At 47.5% G+C, this 23,329-nt stretch overlaps 2 protein-coding genes across 4 annotated transcripts in view; both read left to right on the plus strand.

The window, feature by feature from the left end:
• RGS8 (regulator of G protein signaling 8) overlaps positions 1 to 18,303 on the plus strand; it is a 28,542-nt gene extending 10,239 nt beyond the window's left edge. The window contains exons 1-5 of one of the 3 annotated variants that reach the window (XM_082312627.1): positions 187 to 673; positions 2,591 to 2,692; positions 3,621 to 3,685; positions 12,150 to 12,316; positions 14,067 to 18,303. In XM_082312627.1, coding sequence (XP_082168753.1) covers positions 648 to 673; positions 2,591 to 2,692; positions 3,621 to 3,685; positions 12,150 to 12,316; positions 14,067 to 14,249 — 543 coding nt within the window. In that variant the 5' untranslated portion in view covers positions 187 to 647 and the 3' untranslated portion in view covers positions 14,250 to 18,303. Of the gene's footprint in view, positions 1 to 186; positions 674 to 921; positions 990 to 2,590; positions 2,693 to 3,620; positions 3,686 to 12,149; positions 12,317 to 14,066 lie in introns of those variants that run through there. The other 2 variants (XM_082312628.1, XM_082312629.1) reach the window with 2 other exon arrangements.
• Positions 1 to 23,329, plus strand: part of RNASEL (ribonuclease L) — a 47,625-nt gene that overhangs the window by 793 nt on the left and 23,503 nt on the right. The window lies entirely within an intron of this gene.

Below are 23,329 nucleotides of genomic sequence, written 5' to 3' on the forward strand. Positions count from 1 at the left end.
TGGTGGCTCCCTGCAGCTCCCACCACCCCGAAGAGGAGATGCTTTCTTTGAGTTACTTTTGCGCGAGTGATTGAGCCTGTGATGATAACAGGGCCAGCATCTGCAGACATGTGAAGTCCTCCTGTTATTTTATTTGCAGTGCCGGCTTTTCCATGATGCCTGGCCAGTAACATCAGCCATGACCTGGAGGGACAGGGACAAGAGGTAGTTTGGTCTTCTTAGCGAGGTCAGCCCGGAGATCTGCCTGTTGAGGAGGGACCTTCAGAGGTGTTGAATGATGAGTGCGATAATGCCAACTCCTGCTGCTCCGTGGTGAGCTGTGACGCCAAACTCAAATCACTTTAGACCTGAAGCTGGACTTAACCCACGGTCCTGGTCTTAGAAGGAAATGCTGTCTCTCCTCTGTGATCATCCCGCAACTCTGAACGTCTTCCATTGAAAAATCGACCTTCCACGCTAGGAGGCAAGGATCAAATGGGTTGAGAACAACTGGTCCTCCTTTTTTTGCAAAGGATTCTTTCATATATTTTTAAGTGCCAGGACATGAAACGGTAGATCCCTCCTTTCTGCACTCCTGCCTCCTGCAAACAGCCCCGACTGCTGTCCAAGCCAGCCAGTTAAAGGGTTAACTATAACTGGATGCCTGAATGGCTGCCTTACTGATCCCACGGAGGTAACTGAAAAGACATGATGCATCCCTTATCCCTGCCCATCCTGTCACTGTCTACCTCGTCCAGCGAGCCTTTCGGCTCCCTGCAGTGTCCCCTCTTCCCTCCTGCCCTTCCCTTGCCTCTCCACCTCCTGCAGACCCAGTTTCTATCCCTATCTTTCTCCTGTGTCCTGTCTTGGAAGTCCTCACCTAGAGATCAGTGATCCATGAGAGACAAGCTCCTTGCTCGTGGTGCAGCATCTCTGTCCCCCATACTCTCTGATTCCCTGCTGCAGTCCCTTGATCTCAGGCATCAGAGAGAAACCTGAGCAGCATTGCGGTAATGCATGTCACACCTCTTGCTGAGAAATTCGTGAGCTTGCTAGAACAAACAGTGCAGGGAAGATAAAGATTGGGGGCAGGAGCTATCAGGAAAGGTACCAGAAAGATCCTGTAGTGGACTTGGTGTCTGTTTGAGCACAGCAGGTCCAGCATGCTCAGCTAGGAACAGGACACTTTGCAAACAGTATTTTTGCATTGATGTTTGAGGTTTATGGAGCATAGCATCCTGACACCACTGGTCATGGGTCCATATTTTGAGACTGTGCAACAATTTCTGCGACTGACGATCTCCAGGTTTTTGTGCTTGTTAAACGCTGCGAGCTGCCTGTGCTGCGCCAGGAAGACACTCATTGCATTTAATTAACATTTAATTTGCTTTAAGATTAGATTAAAATGTGCAATAATAGAAACGCTCTGAAAGGCGGGAGAAGGGGGAAACAGGCGTGCTACAGATTGGCTCAGTTGCTGGTGCTGAAGTATTCTGCAAGAATTACATATGGAAGGGAAAAATACTGTGCTTCCCTCTGCAGTCACAGAAAGTATTTGGCATCTGCTTGGCAGCAGGGCTCGGAGAAGGGCTTTCTCCAGTTCGGAAGGGGGTCCAGCAGCTGAGAAGTGGAGACTGGGTGGCTAAATCCTCCTTCCTCCTGTCATGGTCTGGAGAAAAGAATGGCCTTGTTTGATGTCCAGGGAATCTAGTAGAAGAGATGCCCTTGGGCTGGAGAGGCAAATCACAGGCTCTGCCCTTCTAGACACCATGTAAAACCATTAACCAGCACGTATATGTATTTCAGAGGAGACGATGCCAGTCCCGTGTAATGCATGTGTGTGTTAATGTTTCCCTCTCCCTTTGTGTTCCTCCCCATCCCGAGGTTATGTAATGAAGATGCTGTGGATGCGCTGGCTATCCCGGGAAAGGGCTGGTGAGGATGCGAAGGGCCGGCAGAGGAGCAAAGGCTCTGGGGCTGGTTTGAAATTCAGAGGAAAAAAACAATAAAACCATTTTCTGCCTGGATAAGCCTGTCGGGAAAGAGGCAGTTTTAGTCTGCTTATGTAACCCCGAGTCTAAAGAAGCTGCTTGGGATCCCGGCGGGGGTCTCGTGGCTCTGCAGCACAGGCTCACCTTGCAGGTGCTTGCTCACTCTCTTCTTCCTCCAGCCCACTCCTGCCCTCAGGCCCTGGTATTTGTGCTGTTTCTGGTGCTGCTGGACTGTGGTGACTGATTTCTGGTATTGCTGCCCTTTGCTCTCCTCTCACACCTGACCAGAGCAGGTCTTTCCAAGAAACCATCCCAAAGCGCAGCCTTTAAAAGCCTTTTTGCCAGCCAGAGCAGCTGAATGTCTCGTGTGGGTGAGCCTTCAGCTGCTCTGGTGCTGTGTCCCTCCTTAGCGTCTGCTTGGCATCTTACTGGAGATGTTTCAGGGTCCCTCCCACAGATGAGGGAACCAAGGACACAGGTTTGATGAGGCACAGAGCCACTGAGGTTTTTTGGTTTTGGTTGGGTTGTGGGGGTTTTTTTGCCACTCTGGCTAAACTTATAATCGTCGTCTTCTTTGGTTTTCCCCTGCTCACACCCCTGCTCCCCCACATCGACCACAGGAACAGAGGGATGAGGACACGCCTGGGCTGCCTGTCTCACAAATCAGACTCATATAATGATTTCACAGCTATTCTTCCGGACAAGCCCAACCGGGCTTTGAAGTGAGTATAGCTGCAGCATCCCACCCCACTCTCATTTCTGTCCTTCCCCTCCCTACCCACCACCCCCTTTTCCTTTTATTGTACTTTGTATAACCTTTGATTAGTTCTTTTAGCCACAAGGAAGGAGGAAAACAAAACAGCGCTGATACAGCAGGAACAGCCTCAGAAAATATCTGGATCATTGATACGAGTTCTCCCATGAGACAGGACATGTGCACGGTCCCCACTGCTGTACGTGGGACATGTCTGCACATATTTGAAGATGTAATTTACCCCTCTGTCACCAGAAATCAAAGTCTGAGCAGTTGACTCGGTATAAAAGGTGACCAGCAATTTCAGGTCACTGTCCTCCTTAGCTAAGCCTTGTTATTAAACACTACCAAAAAGTCCTATATTAGTTTGCATAACACTTCAGGTAGATGCTTCAGACAATCCAGAGTCCTGATTTGAGATGAGTGGGATGGGATTCATCTGATCACAAGTCACTGCTTACATCTAGGCTAAGAGTCTAACCTTCCCCTTAAAGTCAGGAGAGAGAAATAAACACTTCTGCAGGGGTGGATTTCATTCCACTTAACTTTTGGCATTTACAATGTAAATGTCTACATCTGAACTTGTTCCCTGAGCCTCTGCTTAGAGTCAATAGGGAAAAATTTTTCCCTTTTCGAGTGTGATTCATCTGGCCTATTTTACCTGCCTACCTGGGGATATGAGGTAAAGACAGTCAAGTCCCTGCAAGTCCCTTGGTATCTCCTCACTGACTCGAAAGGGAGCCCAGGGTGACTTGCTCGCCTGGAGACCTCTACATTGTAGACCTCCAAAGTTAGGTGAGAAGAATTCCAGCCTTCCTCGGTGTCCTTGTCAAACAGCCCCAGAGGGGATCAGCGGCCGTGGGTTGTCTGTAACTTGCCTCTTCCTTTCTTTACAGAAGACTGTCAACAGAAGAAGCAACAAGATGGGCAGACTCTTTTGATGTCCTTTTGTCCCATAAATGTGAGTAGAGATCAAATTCTACCTGTTTTTTCCCTCATAGCCTTAGGACTGGTTGTAGCTAGGGCAAACAAAGTAAGCACTGCATAGCACAGGAATGGTCCCTCGGGTAGCTGCTTATTACCCACTAGGCAATGGTCAGTCATTTATAGGCAGGACTTGTCCTCTGGTTAAAAGGCAAGGGGGTGAGTTTCTGTGGGTTCCCTTCCTGGCTTGGCTCTCACTGGGTGATCACAACTGATAAAGTCATCAACCCAAGATCTAGCCTTCTCCAGCTGCTGGGGATGCACTGGAGGCAGGACCCCGAGGCTGTAGCCGTGCGTACCGTCCTTTGGCAAGGAGTCCACTGAGTCCAGTCTTTCCACATAAGCAAATGGCAGGTTCTCAGCTGCTAAAGCCCCCTGGGATCCATGACACCGGCTTGTCTCCCTCTCCCTCCAGCTGCTCTTCTGAGCTGCTGTGCAGCTATGCTGTGTTGAAGTGCTGGGAGTGCTACGACACAACACTGTATGTGGTTCAGTAACCTTGAACAACTTGCTCTGGAGCAGAGAAATCATGCATGGTAGCCCTTAACAGGATCTAATTTACAGTTACCAAGGCAAACCTGAAAATTTCACATCTGGAAACCTTGTGCAAACATATAATCAGCACACCTCGCTCCATTCAACAGATCAATCCTATCGGTTCTGTTCAGAAAATATCATTCTGCTTCACCGATGTTTTCATGCTGAGAAATTATAAACAAGACAGCGAAGTTCACGGTATACATTCATTAATGTGTTTCTATTGGAGAATAAAGCAAGAGAGACTCGAGGTTGGGGAGAAGTCAGTGTGGGCGGTGAACTATTTTATTGCAATAAGGAACTGTCTGGTTTTCTTAGAGATTCAGGTTTTTTCCACACTTATATTTTAAAATATAAGAAGTGTGGAATTATATTATTATTTTAAATAAAGTGTAATTTTGCTGGATTTCTACTGAGATGACAACGGTTTTGGCAGGGAATTAAGTGACAACTTTAAACAGGCTGGCTGTCCAAGGCAGAAAAAGCAATATATAATTTTAGCAGCAGTATCTTGTTGAGATCATTGCTCTTGCAGTCAGTAGAAAAAAAAAATATGGTGTAGCTGGGTATGGCTGAGAGGGAACATTTCTTTTGTCAAAATTCTAAACAAGGAGGGAAAAATGCACCAAAGAAACTATAGGGTGTCTGGGATAGGGGAAGGGGAAGGACAGGATATTCACACCAGTGTTACAATTCTGTACTCGAGCCCCTGTTCCTCCTTCACCAGTGCAAAAGTTGAAATTTTCCTTATTAGATACAGACTGCAGCAAAAGTACTTTGGCTACAAAAGCCCGTGAATTTACACATCTATCTACTGACATTATACAGACTGTTCCCTCTTCAGTTGACTGCTGCGAATGCTAAATCAAACCTTAGTTCAATTATTTCACCCAACAGCCTCCACAAGAGTGTCTGGTTTTGTTAATAAATTAGCCTTATAGAGTGATAAATGAATTATCAGAATTTTTCCTGTCCTTAGAATGGAACGTAATTCTGATAACTCTCTTACACCTAATGAAAAATATTCAGTTCCTAATAGCAACAGAAGGCAGAAGGCGATCTTTAAAATTTAAATTAATCTTTTTTTTTTTTTTTATCAGCAGTCATGGTGACATTGCCTGGTGATCAGTGACAAAAAAAAAATGTTTAATAAACTGCTTTCTAAAGGAATATATTACAACTGCTCTGCACCTGAAGTTTCTGGAATTGCTAGCCTGGCAGTCAAAGGTTATAACAATGCAAATACAAAAAGCTCTGTTGAAACAGAAGTGTTATTTCAGTTACGCTGGTTTAAAGGAGAGAAGAGCGTATATCTATAAAAGGAACTGTCTTGTAAAATCATTGTGGTTTCGCTTATGTATACTTGTATCCAAAACACAGAAGAATTGCCAAAGATCTGCTATGAAAACAGAACAAAAGAGAGTTGCATTTTTGCTGTGAGAAACGCGTGGTGATGTTAGGTAAGGAAGTCTCGTGCCTTCTCTGACCAAAACTTCAGAGTAAGAAAAGCAGTGCCTGGCCTGCCTGCACCTGTCTGTAGTAAAGCTGCCAGCTAATATTCCGTCCTTCTCTTGGCAGCAGAAACAGAACTGTCTCAGTCTAATTTCTCTGTGACTGCCCAGGTGAACAATATTAGCCAGGGAAAATTTGAATTCATGCCTGGGGGCATGGTCTAAGCACCAGCTGGGCTCAGGGAGAATTTCCCCTGAGGCTTACAGCATCAGCAGGTAGACCGCTTCTGCTTGACACATCTGTCATAAACTCTTTCTTTGCTAGATGGACAGTTCATCTATTTTGGAAGGGAGGTTGTGATGCTGATTTCAGGGGGTTGAGTGGTGCTTTCTGCTGCATCAGATGTTATGGTGGTTTCGGGTCCCCTCCAGCCAACTTGTTCTTTGGGGGAAAAAAACCCCAGAGTGCTCAAGTAGGACTCGGAAGCTGGATGTAGCAGCTGTAAATGGGGCAGTCCTTGTGGGTAACATTGCAAGGGGCTGGACAGATGCAAAAAGGAGCTCCAAGGAGCAAGAAAGTGGATCAGAGCTCCCTAAAAGACTCTCTGAAGTGCCAAGGTGAGCAGGCTGCCCTTGTACACGGAGGAGGCTCACAGGGCTGCAGTACCCTTTACGGGAAAGGCAAACAACTTGTACTATTCCGCTTCCTATTTTAATGAGTCTCCAAAAGGTTTCTAAATGGAAGTGACCTGAACCGGTATTATGCATTATACAGGCTCTATGGAGAGTGTCATTATGCTCATTTTTTTCAAATATCCCTTGAAGTGTGCTGGCCCTGTGGAGCCCCCCCCCCCTCCCCCCCCTCTGCTGATTGTTTTAATGAATGACCTCTGTAGGTAATGTTTGATCCTGACATGCTATTTCTGGCAGCATCTTGAGTGGAGGATTGAAAAACCCTGGGTTTTGAAACAGTTGCATGTCTCCAGAGATTCCTGGGCTGGGCAATGTCCCTCTGTATACAGTGGTCTGATTTGGGTTCATTCCCTGGTCATTTAAAGAATAATTTGTGTTGATATTAGCAAGAGATTGTGAGTAGGAAAGGTAGAAAGGCTCTCTCTGTCACACCCCCACCTTCCTTTTGCACTGGCCTTGGGACTTCAGCATCCCTCAGCCTAGCCCTCTTAGAGTAACTGATGCTGAATAGGAGGATGCAGTTCAGCTCCGTTTCATTGACAGCCCCAGATGAATAGGTCAATGCGATGATATCCTACTTGTTTTTGCTAATGGGTGAAGCAAATCAACTTGAAACCATAGGGTCAGCCAGCTGATCCCCTTTTTACAGCAGGAGCCTTGTCTGAGCTCACTGCAAGAGATGCAAGCACAGCGTAGTGGTGTTCCCTTGGGTCAGGGCTTCTGAGCACAGCAAGCAACAGGAGAAAGGAGTTTGATCCTACTTTGCAGCAGGGAATTGAGAGAGCAAGAGACAGATCGTATGTAGAACGCTTCCTTGGATGCTCAGGGAGCAAAAGCAGTGGTTTTAACATGCTAGATTTTGGCATGTTTTCCCATTTTGTGCCAGTGCAGATTAGCAATGGCTCCCAGGGACGTGGAGCTCAGTGTGGTCCACAGAGTGTGTGTGCTTGCATGTGAGTAACAGAGGAGTAATCCCCACTCTGTACCCATGCCCAGGAGGTACAGGCTGGTCAGGCAGATGGAGATTTCTTTTGACAGGCTGCTGGAGGGAAATACAAGCAATGGCATGTCTCATTCTGCATCCCTCACGGGGCTGGACACATGGCTTGTCATTTGTCCAGAATCCAGCAGGACAGTCTGTCCTCAACCCTTAGTCACTTTTCAACGAAGCATTCGACACAGAAAACCTTTGTGCTGAATTTCCATTTTTATCTCAAGGGTGATTTCCCCCCCCCACCACCATGTTTTGTGATGTCTTTGCTCTTCTGCACAAACTTTATTGTCCTCCTCCTCCTTCTGTTGTCTACACATTGCTCCTCTTCCTACACAGCACAGGAATATCGCAACCTACTCCTGGTTCTTTCTAAGCCAGAACAGCATTAGCATTAGCATTGTGCTGGTGACAGGCAGCTAACATTCACCAAAGCAATGCTAAGCAGCAGTGAGAGCTTGTATATATGCTGTACAGAGCATTGTGGCCTTGTCTCTTCAGCCCTGGACCCAACATGCTCCACAGAGCTAATCCGTTCATCTACCAGCCATAAGGACTCTACCTTTATTTCCTACATGGCATGAAATGCATGCATTAAATATATGATTGCTGATTGCTTTCTTACTCTGACAGTGTCTAATGCTTGGTTATTAAGCTGTCTGGCTGAATGATTTAAGCCACTAATCTCAGCTCTTCCTTGTGTTGCTGAAGCTTGCCTTAGTTAAGACCTGTGTTGCATTTTGGGCTAGCCAATTCAGTCCCTTCCTCCACAGCCCTTCTTGCTGGAAAGGATCCCTTGTTCTCCATGGCCTGAAGAACAACATTTGAATGGGATGTCAGGAGCATCTGAGTCCCTGTCCTCACATAGCCATTGATCTGCCTGGCAGTCTCCATCTATAAAACACAAATTCTTGTCATTGTCTAATTCACAAGTGACCTGCAGGGTTATAGCTGTACGGTGCACTGCAAGATCTTGGGATGGGGTAATGTACAAATACTTGCACAATCCTTCCTGACAATCCTCTTGTGCGTTCCCTTGGTCTATTTGAATGGAGAGCAGAGCATTTTGAAGCTTACATTTGCACTGCAAAAGTAAAAAGCAAATGTCTTCCACTCCTCATTCAGACTCTTGACACTCAGTAGAAGAGCTCCATTTCTTTGCCTTCATCCTATCTGCTCCATCAGTACTGATTTACTCCTTTGGCTTCAAGCAAGGCTCACCGTTCTTGAGTCAAATTCCTGAATAAGTGTCCAATAGTTGTCTTGAAGGGCTGTGCATCTATACCAGTACATCTGTGTCTTCTTGAATGGACATGCCTTTAGTCTACACATGTGAGGGATATCTTGTCCTGCTGCATCTGAAGACTTCTAATCCTGCTTTTCATTTCTATGCTTTTTCTGTAAAGCATCCCTTTGGAATCGCACTTCTCAGGTGCTCTGACCATCTTCCAGGATACTTCAGGAGGCTAACTCAGTAGGTGATGCTCTCCTGCTCATATCACACTGCAATCCAGTGCTGGTTGCCCCAGCAAAAAAGCTGTCCAGTTGGGTGGGGTGAGCTTTGAAATGCTGATCATTTGTGAGCTTCCCCTTGATAAGCCTTCAGGTGCAGGAGGAGATTAAAGTCAGCATCCAGGTCAAATTCCAGCTCAGGTGGTGACAGTCCCCACACCTAATTGTCCTCCTGCCCTTTCAATTAGATTTGTCATTGTTCCATGATAAACTTGTGGGCAGCAATTTACTACTACGCAGTCATCTGGGCTCACATCTCTGATCTCCTGCTGCCAGGCACAGCTGTAAATGCTGGCAGGCAGTCAAAGGCTATAAAGATGAAATCTGTGGAGAACCAGGCAGCCTCGAGTCAAGGATGACCTCTCCTGTGTCCAAGGCTGCCTCTGCAAGGTCCTCCCAGGTCCGGCCTCATCATTTCCAGCTCCTCAAAGGCTGCAAGGAGGGCACGACAGGAATATATAAAGAAGTGGAGAACAACCAGACACTCTTATTTATCTGTCCTCCATCTAAACTTACTTGAAGATAAAAGGAGCTGACTGATGTGAAAGCAGGAGGCAGAGCATATGGAAACCTCCTGGTCCCAGGAGGGACCTGCTGTGGCTGCTCTCTGGGGCAGGGCTGGAGCAAACGCCTTTCTCACCTCATCAATCGTGAAGAAGTCCCCTTCTTTTATCAGATATTATACTTTCCAGGTATTCTATTTGCCACGCAAAGCTGCTATTTCTGCAAGTGATCCTCTGTCAGTGCTGGGGCTTTGAGGCTGTTGTAGAGGAAAGGGGCGAAAAAAAAAGACCAGGACAGAGAAAAGGGAGCAAGACCTCTGCAGGAACACACAGCAGAGACTGTATAGTCATAAGTCATAGTCAGTGCTTGGGTGCTCTAATATTTAACGTCAAACGTCTTAGGAGCTGATGATATGTAAAATGACATACATCTCGGGGAACTGCTGCTTTCTCCCTTTTGTACTTTCTTCTTTCTGAAACCTATCAGCCTGCTGTTATGTCCTCTCCTTTTCCACCTGCGAAGACTCCCTGCTCTATTCTCAAGTCCTCCACTTGCTCCCACCCAGGCCCCGTGAATTTTATAGGCATTAAAGGGGACACAGGTTTTGAAAAATTGTTCTGTCTCCTGACTTCAGGAAGGGGAGCAGCCCTAAAATATCTCTCTCATTCACCATATTTATCTACCTGTGGAGAGTCTCAAAGCAGCCATGTGCAGCACAATCCTGACAGGTACCCTGCCTCCTCGAGATGCCTTTGGCACTCTCTGCTCTGCAGGCTTCGCTGGGGCTAATGTCACATTATTGCCCCGGGCTTGAACCCACAATTTGCACTGTTAATTGCTCTGCAGTGTTCATGGACAAAAAGCCCTGGTTTTGTCCACAGTAACAGTGTGAAACCCTGATCTTCTCCTACAAGTATATTAATTAAGAAGTGGCAGGACGAGTTAGTGTGATACAGCTATTTCTGTCCCCCCTGGGGCTGACAAGAAGAAGCAAGCATAGCTGAGATGGGCCATACCTGTTTTAGTTGCCGATTGCTGTGCTCTTTGCAATGCAGTGTGCTGATGGAGCAGTTAGCAGTGCAGAGCCCATTAATGAAGGAGCTTTGAGAAACATAGAGTGAAGAGGTTTAGCCTGTAGTTTGGTCCTGTCTGGCCTAATACCTTTTCTGCCTTTCCCTTTGAGAATCTGGGCAGTCAGAAGTCAGACATCTCCACTGACTTATGCGCCGCCAGAAATAGGATTGTTAGCTGCTGTTCAGCACCTGCGGCCATTTCTTAGGGCTGAGGCTCAGGACCTAGAACTGAAAAATATTTCCATATCCTGAGTTATTACCGGAAACGAGAGAAGCAGGAATAAGATTAGGACACCCAAGGGAGAAAAAGGGCGGTGTTACATTGCTGCTTCTCCTCGCATACCTGGTGCAGGCAAGAAAACAAGGACAAAGCTGTAAGGGAGTTTGTGGTGGATCCTGTGACATGGCCAGCCCCTGTCCCCGGTGGGCCTGGGCTTGCTGTGGACCTGTGAAAATGACCTGCATCAGGCATCACCCCTTGGGCTCTATTCTAGCTCCCACGCCCCCTGCCACGGGAGGAAGGAGGGCAGGCAGCACTGCCAAGATCTCCCGCAGCAGAAAGGGGGCAGGTAGAGCCCCCGACCCACTGCACTGCAGGAGTTCAGGTCCTCCGAACTCTCATCAGTCTTTTTCTGTCCCTGCAACACACACATGCACTTGCTCCCTCACCCTTTCGGGGAGTCTGACGAGTGCATTCCCAGTTCCATCAATATTTTTAGATGCTTGCTTGGAAGTAGCCAGTGCTGACTCAGGATGTTTCCAGTCATGAAGAAATATTCAGACCCTATAGAAAAAGACCAGGTAAAGTTAGAAACATGTTACTGGGAAAAAAAAAAAAAAATTAGGAGCCAAATTTATCCCAAGGCTAAAGGAAGAAGAAGGGCATGTGTGAAACCTTCAGCTACTTCAACTCTGCTGGTGCCATTCAGGGAAAGGAAATAAAACACAATAGCTGTGTCCATAAATACACCCAGGCAGGAGTTTAAGACGACACAGATTGCCTAATAAATCTTTCCATATTTCTAATCTGTCCCGGCTGACTCAGATTACATTACTGAAATGTCACAATTGCTAAGCATTAACAAGTGATAAGAACACTTTTACCACTGACTAGACAAGTATTAATTATGCTGCGTCCTTTCCCTCTCCCCTTTATTGTAGCTGTAACAGTTAGACTCTCCAAGATCCTTCCTTTGTTTAAATAAGAACTAAAAATATGTCACAAGGCAATAAAGCAAAGTGACAGAAAACATAGGAGACAAGTCCACAGATGCCATGTTTTATTAAAGGTTTTTCTTAATGACAGATAGGACATTACAAAAAGTGCTGCATTAACACACACAAGATGCCGTGGCAAAGAGACTGTATCATTGAAGCTTGACATTTTCAAGAGGAACTTTTCAAAGGTTAGGTGCCCCAATCTCAAAGAAAGCCTTTTGCCACATTAGCTGGCAAAACTTTTTTTCAGAGCAACAGCAAATGATGTCTGGCTTTGTGGCAGCTCACAAGACTCCAGCTGATGCTTTGGTGTAAGTTATGGGCATGTCCTGGGATCACAGACCTTGGGACAAAAATCAAATAGTCTTTGGTAGGCAGGGGTGGATTGAAGGATGTCTGTTAAAGAGAGTGCTCCCTGCCCTCTTTCTCCTCCCGTTGTAACTCCCCGTGTCTCTCTTGCAGATGGACTGGCCGCTTTCCGCGCTTTCCTGAAGACGGAGTTCAGCGAGGAAAACCTGGAGTTCTGGCTTGCCTGTGAGGACTTCAAGAAGACTCGCTCAGCAGCAAAGCTGGCCTCCAAGGCCCAGCGGATCTTCGAGGAGTTCATCGACGTGCAGGCTCCTCGAGAGGTGGGTGTGCCAGCACTCTGGGCAGGCAGAGCATCCCTCTGGTGCAGGGAGCAGGTCCATCTCCCCCAGCTGGGACCTGCGGGGTGCCGGGGGGTCAGGGAGCCCTCCTTTTCCTCCCAGAGGTGGTGGTGAGGAGTGGATAAGGCGGATGGGAATGCCATCCTGCCTGCTACAGCTGCCTCTGCTCGCAGTGACTCATCCCCTGGTGAGGGCAACTACTTTGACGATACAAAATTAGTCACAGCCAATGAGTTCACTGGCAACCGCAACCTACATTTCCTAACCTCTGTGAGCTTCCTAGGAGTATTTCACCTTGCTCCTCTCATTTACTATCAATCCCCGAGCAGGCTATTGGGCTCGTTTCTCACAGGACATCTTGTATAAGAGCATCCCACAAATGACTAACTTGTTGACTCTCCAGGGAGAAGTGTTTATCTGCTGACTAACTCCCAACTCAATTAGACCTCCTAAAAGATGCAAGCAGTAACTCAGAGCTGAACAAAAAGTGCAGTCACAACCTGAAGCCTGGAATTGTTAAGTCCTCTTTCAAGTACTGACAGGCTGATGCGACTGTCAGATCCTGCATCGTGATGTTGGGTTGTGTTATTGTATTCATAACGCAACCAGGAGGGTACTTACTCTACCTGCTCTCCCACAGCAGTCCTCCTGCAAGATTGCACGGATGATTGTCACCATACAGGTGTCTGTGAGGGGGTCCCCCTAAAAGGGCTCTCTTTACTCCATCTTTGAACTAGGAAGGCTATTGCGAGGCCACTCAGAAGCACCCAGATTTACACCAAGTGGTGGGGGCATCTCGGGGCATGCTTCAATCCCCATCGCGCTCAGCGAGCATCTTCCTGCTGTTATTCATGAAGCTGGGTGAGATTTTCAGGACTGCAGGACTGAATCTGGATTGGAAACATGAGTGCAGGTTGGATGGGGTCTTTCCTCAAATTTGGTCCTGCTGTCATAATTTTAGCGTGCTAGAATGTGAAATGACCCTTAAGTGACACAGAGAGCTAATCTGTATTTGTCATCCAAGTTAAGGCAGACAGCTTTACTTTCTAGACTCCTTTAAGTTTGGATTCAGGGTTAATAACAACAAATAACATTGTTTCAGCCAGGTTTTAAACAATAACCCTAACAAACACTGACTGCTTTGCTAGGGAAAGAAAACAGGAAAACTCATGCTGGTGGCTCTGCAAACAAACAGCAGTCATAACATGAGGGTGCTTTATTTTTTCAAGTCCCTGCTCAAGATATTGTAACATAAAGCTGTTATGGGAAAAATCGAACCATTTATTTTATAACAACAGAGTTTAAAACATTTAGTAAGAATGTACTAATAGTTTAGACCCAGCTAAAAGTTCATTCACCCTTATATTGGGCATGCAGTGAAGAATAAAGGGACTAGAGGAATCTTGGTCAACAGGAGAGAGGTTAGGCTGAGTCAGCATTTTTAGAAGATGTGCTATGTAAACCCATGCTTAAGAGCCTGAATAAAAGTAATTTGATTTCAGAAGTGCTCAAATCAATATAAATCTAGTTCAACTTTTCCAAATTTGGGGCAGGATTCATAACGCTGGATTACTAAACCCCACAGAGTTCGGGGGGTGGTTTAGGCATGGACAAGGGTAGGACCTGGGTTGTGCTGCTGCTGCTTTTATAGTCACGGCTGAGACAAAATGTGCCATCTGAAGCAGGTAAACTGGTCACTCAGTACCAAACTCTCTTCTGCTACTTTTCCCAGGTGAACATAGACTTCCAGACACGGGAGCTGACAAGAAGAAATATGCAGGAGCCCTCCCTCTCTTGCTTTGACCAAGCTCAGGGGAAGGTGCACAGCCTGATGGAGAAAGACTCTTACCCCAGGTTCCTGAGATCCAAAATTTACACAGACCTGCTGTCTCAAACCCAGAGGAGGCTCAGCTAGAGCAGTGATGGGGCCCTCAGAAACCATGTGCTTCCCACAACAGCCAAAAACCATGTCTAAATGTGAAACTTTCTTGATGTTAAAAGCAGTGGGAATGAGAAAAGAGGGAGAAGGGGAAGAGGAGGCTTCCAGGGCGTGACCCAGAACGTGGTATTAGGACTCTGAGTTTCTGCGCTTTTTCTGGTTAGCGGTAGCATCTTGCAGTTGTTGCCTCTCTCTAGCACAAAACCATAATCCTCTCTAGTCATGGGGTCATCTGTTGGGAAGGCAGGTTTTCTTTAAAATTACTACCTTGGTTTGTGTGTAAATAATGCCACTGCACCTTTCCATCCTTCCAGACACCTCCCTGGCTCTCACCTCTCCCCTGTGTTTGGAGGGGCCCTAAGGGCAGTTCTGAAACTTGTGAAGCTAAGTCTAGTCCAAAGCATCATCTCCCACACTGGCTGCTGGGGTCTGGATCCAGAGACCGTGAGGAGAGAGAGAGAAAGCAAAGGCACATGATTCATGCTGCTTCCCGGAGTGGAAACCATCAGTGAACTGAGCTCACCTTTCCATTTTTCTTGCAAACTTTATGACACCAGCTGCTACCCTGTCACAGCCCCTTATCTTCTAGGGATGGAGACTAAGAGTTATTTTCCGTATGACTGTCAAGGTGCTGAGTTTTTCTCATGAGGAAAGTGATCCCAAAAGCTCTCACTAGACCTGGTCAGGCAAGTCTTCTAGTGTGAATGATTGTTTTTCATTAATATTATTTATTTGTACTGTAGTTCAGCCTCAGGACCCCAGTCGTCATTCAGGCTTCATTGTGCTAGGCACCATACCAAAACCTAACACGAAGAGGCTCCTGGCTGCCAGAGACATTAACAGGCTTGGTGGCTTCTTGGGAACAACCTGCCAGCTGTCGGGAGGGTCGAGAGGAGTGTCCCATCTGCCCCATGCTGAGATGTAAGAAGAGCACAAGACCTGCCTGCTATGGCAGGTAGCATTTTTCATGTAGTACCTGACCAACGACTGGCAGGGAGAGGTAACATTAAAATCACAATTATATTTTTGTTTTTTACTGATTATTGACTGTTGTTACCTACCGATTGTCCACTGTGGGTTCAATGCCATGTAAAGACCTACTAAAGACACAGACCCTGCTGCATGGTGCTTGCTTGAAAACAGGACATAGGGAAGCATGCAGTGAGCAGGATGAGCGTCTGGGTGTGAAGTGGTGTGTGAAGTGTACTTTGGCCTTATTCCCATCGCCTGGATAGCCAGCTGCAGGAGAAGACCCTGTGCAGATGTCAGTTGTGTAGCACCTCCTCTGTGCTGTGCAATAATACTTACGATCTGAAGGCCTCATTTCTATGGCATTGCTTTTCCAGCTTATCAGCTGCCAGATTCTTGCAATATTTTCTAGCGGAGAAGCAGACAGCCTGTCTGTGGATTTGAGCCTACAGACCAGAGGTCTATTTTCTTAGTTTTATGAAGGCCTGGAAAGCGACCCCATGGATCTTTTCTTTCTCTCAGTCACCCACAGATCAGAGGCTGTAAAACTCTGCTTTAGTTTAGGGCGGTGGGTAGGTTTGATACATCAGAAAGCTGGTGGTAAAGATTTAGTGTATGTATGTGGTGTAAACTAGGTAGACTGAATTCTAAAGCTACGCATAACGTGTTCAGAACAAGATACAAAAAGCCTGCTTGGATATTAAAAGTTACTGTCCATGCATTAGGTAGGAAGCAGGTTTCGAGGCTTCTTGTAAGGATGCTGTGCAGGACATTATTAGACAAATCGGCTTAGGATCAAGATAGGGATGGTAAGCATGCTTGCTTTATTTTGGAGGTGTATTTCTGTGGTCTCTAAGGCACTAAAGTCTCAATACAGTGCAAGTGGAAAATTTATGTTCAGTAGGGAAACCTGCTTTTCAGTACCTGGTTGGTCAGCTCTAGAATTCTCCAGTTGTTTTGTAGGAAAAGATCAGTGAAAGGTGGGCACTGGAAAGTGCCCCAGATTCATCCAAGAGGTCTATATCATGCAGTGGCTCAACTAGCTGTGAGTTTAGCTGTTCATGGGCCCATAGCTTTATGGCAAACAAGGTACCTGGCAAAGAAGGTCTAGTGGGACAGGTGTCTGGGGAAACCTGTGCAATGCTCTGGAAGGAGTCAAAGCCAGAAGCAAAGGACATAGAGTCATGCATCCAGTGGCTGTCCCTGATGGTGTGTGAGCTATACCAAGTGGAACAGTCACATCGCCTATACAGCCCCCTCCTGCTACAGGTGAAAGGCAAGGAGGAGGGAAAATCATCCCACATTGTGGTGAAACAGTCTCACTGCTTGACCTGCAAGAGAGGATGCAAAGCCACTGACTGTGAGGAGCAGCTGGAAGAACTCTCCAAGAAACACTATGCCTACTACCCCTGCATAACACAGGATGGACTGGGATCTCTCAGGGGCACAGGTTGCTTTGGCTGAAATAGTTTCCCTTGAGATGGCTTGTGGTGCCAGTTGTACCCAGTGTCACTGCGAATGCAAAATGGCACAGCGACCGGTGATCCAACCGCTGCAATGCGGCAGCTCAGCTTCCCAATGCGGTGGCATCAAACAAGCTGTGTTGCAAGGGGTGAAGGGAGGCTACCTTGTCTGGCCCTGCTTTCCTCCGTTTCAGCCTCCTCTTGACTGTACACGCAAAAAGCATCCCAGTGCTGCCCTGGATGTGAGAGACAGCACCAGCAGGCTTATGCAGTCATTGCTTTTAAAGAGAAGGCAGAAGGCCATGTTAACTGCCTTGTGGTATTTCTCTTAAAGCCACCAATACACCTTCTGAGTGGGCTTGGATGATGCTGACCTCTAGTGCCAGCTGATGCATCCCAGATAAGGCTTTTCAGCAAAGTGCAGGCACCCATGGCAGTGAGGGTCGCAGAGACAACCAGGCGATGCGGAAACAGCAGAACCAAGATGTTTTTGTTGAGGAATGAGGAACAGAAACTCAGAAGTGAGGACAGTTCCCAGGCTTCCCTGATGGCTACAAAGGCTGGTCCTGTTCAGAGTGTGACTCCAGAAAGCCCAGGAGGTAACATCTCTCAGCAAGCTCCTCCAGCATCAGTGCTGGCATCCTTTCAGTTCATGTCAGAATTCATCAAAAAACTTCAAACACCCTGAAAAACCAAGCTCCCCTCTCTCCTCCATCGACCTGGGGAATTGCTTTGAGCAGGCACATTCAGAGATGGCATTGCTGCGGTTGTGACAGCAACTGTATTCAGGCAGGCTGATGCGGGACAAGTGTTTTGCCCATTAAATTGGTGCCAGATAATATCCTCCACGGGAAACATCCTAGAGCATAGAGTGGAGCAAAAGTATTGTCTGAAGCATATGAGTCTATCATGGTTATTTTTGTTGCCGCTCTTACAGTTTGTCTCTCTTGCAGGAAAGCAGACTAGTTATTTAAAGTATTTTTTTTTAAAACAAGAAATTGGCACCAGCTGCTTCTTCTATGCCAAATGTCAGCCTGAAGTGAATTCAAATAGGCAGCTTATAGCTCTTCCCCTTAAAACAGGGGCTGATTAAGGAAATAATGACTGAGCCAAAGCTTCAGAAAGCACTGCGTGATGACTAATCCTCATCAAGGACCAATATCCTATCTTTGATTCATCTCTTACTGATGTGAAAGGGATATTCATAACTTACAAACCCCATTTCCCCTCTCCACAAGCACACACCTCCAAAATTTTTCTCCTGTTTCAAGTAATGTCGGAGTGTGCCATCACATGAAGAAAGGAAAAAAAAATTATTTTGCTCAGCACTTTTTATTCTGTGTGTTTGCTGGCATGTACCCAGTCAGCTCCCAAGTCCTTTGACAGCAAAAGGGAAGAAGAGTTTACAAATAGCTTTTTCTATAAGCTTCGGATGTTGTTAACTCCAGAAGCAGATGCAGAACCTGAATCTGCTTTGAGTTTCTTTCTCCTGCTTTGGCCCATCAGCCAGGTTTGGGATGATTTCCATCACTTTTATGGGACTTGTTAATGTACCGATGGGTCCCTGTCCTCCACGCTGGGAAGGCGTGAAGGGCAAAGTCCTGCTAGTCTAAGCAGGGGAGGGAAATAGGTGTGTGTGTCTGCGGGCGTGGGTGGGTGAGAGTGCATGTGACTTCATGTGTATGTTATTTAGTGTCTCCTACTAGAGAAGCTTTTCTGAGACATAGATGTGCATGTTAAAATAGGAGAATTAGGCATAAATGACATAAAATGAGATTTTTAGCCAGTGTTGTGTTTGCCTCGTGTAAGTTTGACTAGTAAAAGAGACATAGAACTCTGCTAGGCTTCCAGTTACCCATAAGAGCACATGTATCAAACTGAACTGAATGTTCACTGATAGACACAAAACCAAAATGTTTACAGCATTCAGAGCAATAGCAAACCATACCTCATGCCAGTCCTGGAGTGCCTCTCACCTGCCAGTGCAAGCTCTCCCCTCCCTGGGGGCCTCTTGCTTCTCCCTCCAAACCCCTCTCTCTTTCTCAGTCCTGTCCTCGTGGACTTCCCTCCTCCTCCTCCTCCTTACAGTTATCTCCCTGAAGCACTCCTGTCCATGCCAACCTTCCTCTCCACCAGCATTGCTTGTCCCGGTGTATCTGAGCCTGGGTCTCACATAACCTCCTCCCATGCCCTCCTGTTTGCATACCCTCCATCCCCATCTATCCCTCCTCTCTTCTTTGCCTTTTACTTCCCCAGATATTTGTCTCTGGTCTTGCCATCTCTCTCCTACGTACCTCCTACTGTCACTATAAAGCTCCTAGTAGCTATTCCTTGCCCATTATATAAGAAGAAAATGCTTCACATACATAATTTCTACATTATCTTTCATTCCTGGGGCTGCTTCAGTTGTCTTCTTCCTTAGTACTGTGTTTTCTCTGGCATCGAAGCATTATATCACAGAACTGGAATTAAAGTACATTTTGCTGCTAGACCAGAATGCTTTTCTCTACCACTCACCCCTTGGGCTTTGCAGAGGCTCAGCTTGTCCCCAGTATTGTGTCTTCTTCCTCCATCCACGCTCCACGTGCTGCTCTTGTGGCAGGGGCTGGCTAAGTGAGAGGGTCACAGCTGTGCTTCCTCTTGGCTCTCTGATATAAAAAAAAGAGTATAAATAAAGGTGTGTGTGTTGTATTTGCTTAGTAAAGTCAGTCGTTCTGCTCTCTGCCTCCTCTTGGTTTTACTGGAGGGATGTATCTCTAATTTGAGACTGCAGTAAACTCACCTGGAGTTCAGGGAATGGAGGGCATGGGAGGGAGGTGGCAAAAGGGGATGAGATTATTACTGAAAAAACCCAACATTTCTGGCAAAAAGGCACAGGAGAAAAGGAGGGACCTGGCATACCAGGGAGGTATGGGGACCAGCTGCAGTGTGAATCGCTTGTCTCCACTAGCCCCACAACTCCCAGTTTCCATCATGTGCTGTGTGCCCCAGGCTGGATCTAAAGCATGACAGATGAGGAGCTGCTCAGCTTTGCATTTACAGCATAGATAACAGTGTTATCCTAAAAGAAATGTCTTCATGTTGCTCTATCAGTGCCTGCAGTTACCAGCTAAAAAGCAGTGAGGGGAAGGAGGCATCTTGTGTTGTGTTTACTTATGCAGTCCTCTGCGGGATTACTGGTAATGAACAGAGCAGCGTACAAGTACCCCCTGGGGTAGATCCCCCTTCCTTGAAAACCACAATCGAAGTATCTCATCCCCCTATAACCTCTCTCCCCCTTCCTCTACAAGCAACCCAAATCAGACATGCAGAGTTCAGATTTTTCTTTAAGCTCTCTGGCACCTCCATCTTTGGTGGGATGGCAGTGTCCCACCGGTAGGAAGGGGCCTTGAGGACGTGACTCCAAACCCAAGTACCGAATAAGGCTGTCTTAAATAATAAAGATTTCTTGTTCCTTGGGAAACATGCTTGCGGGTGGCTCAGAAGAGATTTAGGAGGGCATTACTGTATGGAGTGAACTCAGAAGTCAGTCACCAGGTACCTCGGTAGAAAGACCAGCTCTTTTAAGACCTTCCCTATACCATGTTTTTATTTTAATTAGGTCCTGATGCTGTAACTGCCTCCGCAGTGTCTGGGTGCTGCTGGTGTTGGTAGATAACAGCAGGAGCTCTTTGGGCAGGACACATGGGCTATCCAGTCTGATTCCTTCCCGTTCAGGGGAATGCATGGGCTTGGGTTCGGTTTGACCTTCCCTCTGCATTAGCTGCTCCTTTGCTAGGCTCACCTTCCCCTAACGAGGCTGGACAAGCTCCTCAGCCATATCAGATGTCCGACCGGTGATGATATGCCCCCTGAGTCCTGTCACCGCATTGTAAAGTGTTACTCACCTGTACTGTATAGAGACTGTGAGGACGTAATAAACAGCCTGAGACTACTTGCTCTCTGCCTGAGTGTCTGAAAAGATGCAAGTCAAGCACGTTTTCCTGCGTGGAGAGGAAAATGGGAACTGCGAGCCTGGGGATGGAGGGGAGTCTCCTAGCAGAGTTGCTGAGGAGGAAAAGGATGGAAGAAGCTTGTGCCTTCTTTGACCCTGCCCTCATCCTTCTGCGTGCTGGATTCACTGGTGCAGACGTTCTCGATGGGGCAGCAAAGAAGGGATGTGTTAACTCTAAGCAGTCGGTCTCCTCTGTTGAAGCAATTTAGATCCAGTCTCCCTGGAGGTATAGTTTGGGGAGATGAGTCAGAAATATTGTCACTAGGATCTAGGAGACTATAAGGAAGGTAAATCTGAAGAGTTTTCCACCAGCGCATTGCTGTCCTTTTCTGGGTATGCCCTGCTGCTGCCTGTGATGGATTGCCCACCCCAAACCCCAAAACCAAGGACCTGAGCACAAGCAGCAGCAGCAGGAGAAGCCGTTCTTGGAGGCGGCTGCAGCAAAGGTTTCCCGCAGCAAGGGGCTGCTGGTGTCTGCCCGGGGAGCAGCTCTGGCCGGAGCTGAGCGGGAGCAGGAGCACTGGCTTCAGCCCAGGGAGGCAGGCAGCATGGAGAGCGGTGGTGGCCAGTGCAGATGGGTGGTCTGACCAGTCCTTCATCACACACAAACTACCTGCTCCCCTGAACCGCATACCTCATGGAAACCACACATAAACCTGCAGAACCTTCTTGGGGTGGAAGCCAGGGCTGCAGCAGTGGGTAACTGCTTGTTCAGCCATGCTCCAAGGGGAAAATGGAAAATCAAGCACTTCTCTCCCTGCCAGGAGCATGGCAGGGGGATACAGGGCTGCTGAACCAGCTGGTCAGCTAGTTCCAGCCCGACTGTCTCCATGCGTGTCCTGCTGTCCTGCAGGGAGAAGTGGCCATAGCTGTGGAGCAAACACTCTTTATCAGCCCGTTAAACCCACCGACACGCAGCCAGAAGTGGCTGTGGTGACGCTGGCACAGCTCGGGCATCAGCCTTTCCCATGGACCTGACACCACGGGTGGCATGGCTCCCACCTGCCCCTCTGGCAGCATTTTGGTCACGCTGTGTTATTGCCAAGCATGAAAACAAGTGCCAGGTCTACTCCTCATGCCAGGACCAGTGATGGGGAATACACGAGCAAGCGCTCCTGGGAAATGGAGCAGTGCGGATGGATCAAGCATGATCAGGCCATGAAGAGCAAACAAATGCTTTCTCCAGCTATAAAAAGCAGTCCCAGGCTCCAGCAGGTGGCTCGCATCGAGGTCTCAGCTTGATCTATTCTTGGGGGATAAACTGGGGAGAGGCGAGCAGGACTAGGCTGGCGAGTCACTGGCAAAGCCCAGGATGAGGGCTGGCAGTGGGGACAGGTGTGAACAAGTAAGGAAGGGGAAAGGCAAGGGTTGGCTCAGCAGGCATGTCTGGGAACCACGGTGTGCATGAGCTAGAGGTGGGCAGTGAGAGCTGGAGAAGTCGGAGCAACTTGGCAAGTCCCAAGGGCCAGTTTAGGGAGTTTTGAGGAGCCTGGGCTTGCTGCGGAAGGGTCGGGCAGCAGCTGAGGGCAATCCTGGGTACTAAAGGGGGAAGGGAGGTGTTAGCAGGGGCAGAGACCAGAGTGAGGGCAGCTGGGGGTGTTGTTTGGGTGTTAGCAGAAGATTGCATGGTGGGAGATGTGCTGCAGAGTGGGGCTGAAGCAACTTTGTGGGGGCTGCTGCCCACCTGGAGATGGGGCTCCAATGGGGAAGGGCTGAGGCCACGCAGAGCATCTCCTGAGCAGGTCTGGCAAGTGAGGGAAAGCAGTGACTGGGATCGGGCCTGGCCCTGGGCACACTGAGGGCACTCCTCACCTGGTGCACAGCCCAACCTCCCTGCCAAGAGGTGAGTGTTTGCTACATGGTCTGCACAGGGTTGCATTTAAAAACAAAAATTACATGAGCTTGTTTTTCTCTGGAAATCAGTGCACTGGAATTTATTAGTCCCTCTGTCTTCTTTCTATCCCCCTTTTTTTGCCCTAATTCCCTTCCTTTTTTAATTGTTTTTCCTTTTTATCTGCCACTTCTTCCCTCTAAGCCTGCCTCTGAGCCAAAACAATTTACATGTATCCAGGGAAGGATCTGCCATTAGTGCTGCTCCGTCTCTCCTCTTAGTTAGGATATATTTAGCCATTGTGTTTTTTTTTTTTGTTTTTTTTTTTTTCTGTTCAGTGGCTTTAAAGAGCAGGTGCTGGGAACAGAAAGAGAAGATTAAAAATACCTGCTGTCAGATACGTCTCCCTACGCAGATGTGCTCCGGCGCTGTGCAAAGCGAGCATGAGAGCAGAGTGGATAACAGCTGCCCCTCAAAAAGCTCATTTGTAATTCTAATTTTTTTATTTTAATAATCTCTTTCCGCACTGCTACAAATTTCCACAGCAGCTATTTCCTCTCGTGCTTCATGTGAACGCAGAGTGCGCTTTTGTTGGGAATCAATTAAACGCCCTGTGGGTTAGGGTGAGGGCCTGTTGTCGCACAGGAGCTGCCAAGGGACAAGTGCTGTGCCTGTGCAGGCAGCTGCCCATCCTGCAACAGGGTGGGGGTTACCCTGGGTGGGGAGGCACGGATGGATCAAGGCTCACCTGCAACTACATGGACATGGTGTCCCACAGCAGCCCCTGACCACCTCTGTC

Source organism: Platalea leucorodia (genome assembly GCF_965183815.1).
Source record: "Platalea leucorodia genome assembly, chromosome: 5".
NCBI lineage: Eukaryota > Metazoa > Chordata > Aves > Pelecaniformes > Threskiornithidae > Platalea > Platalea leucorodia.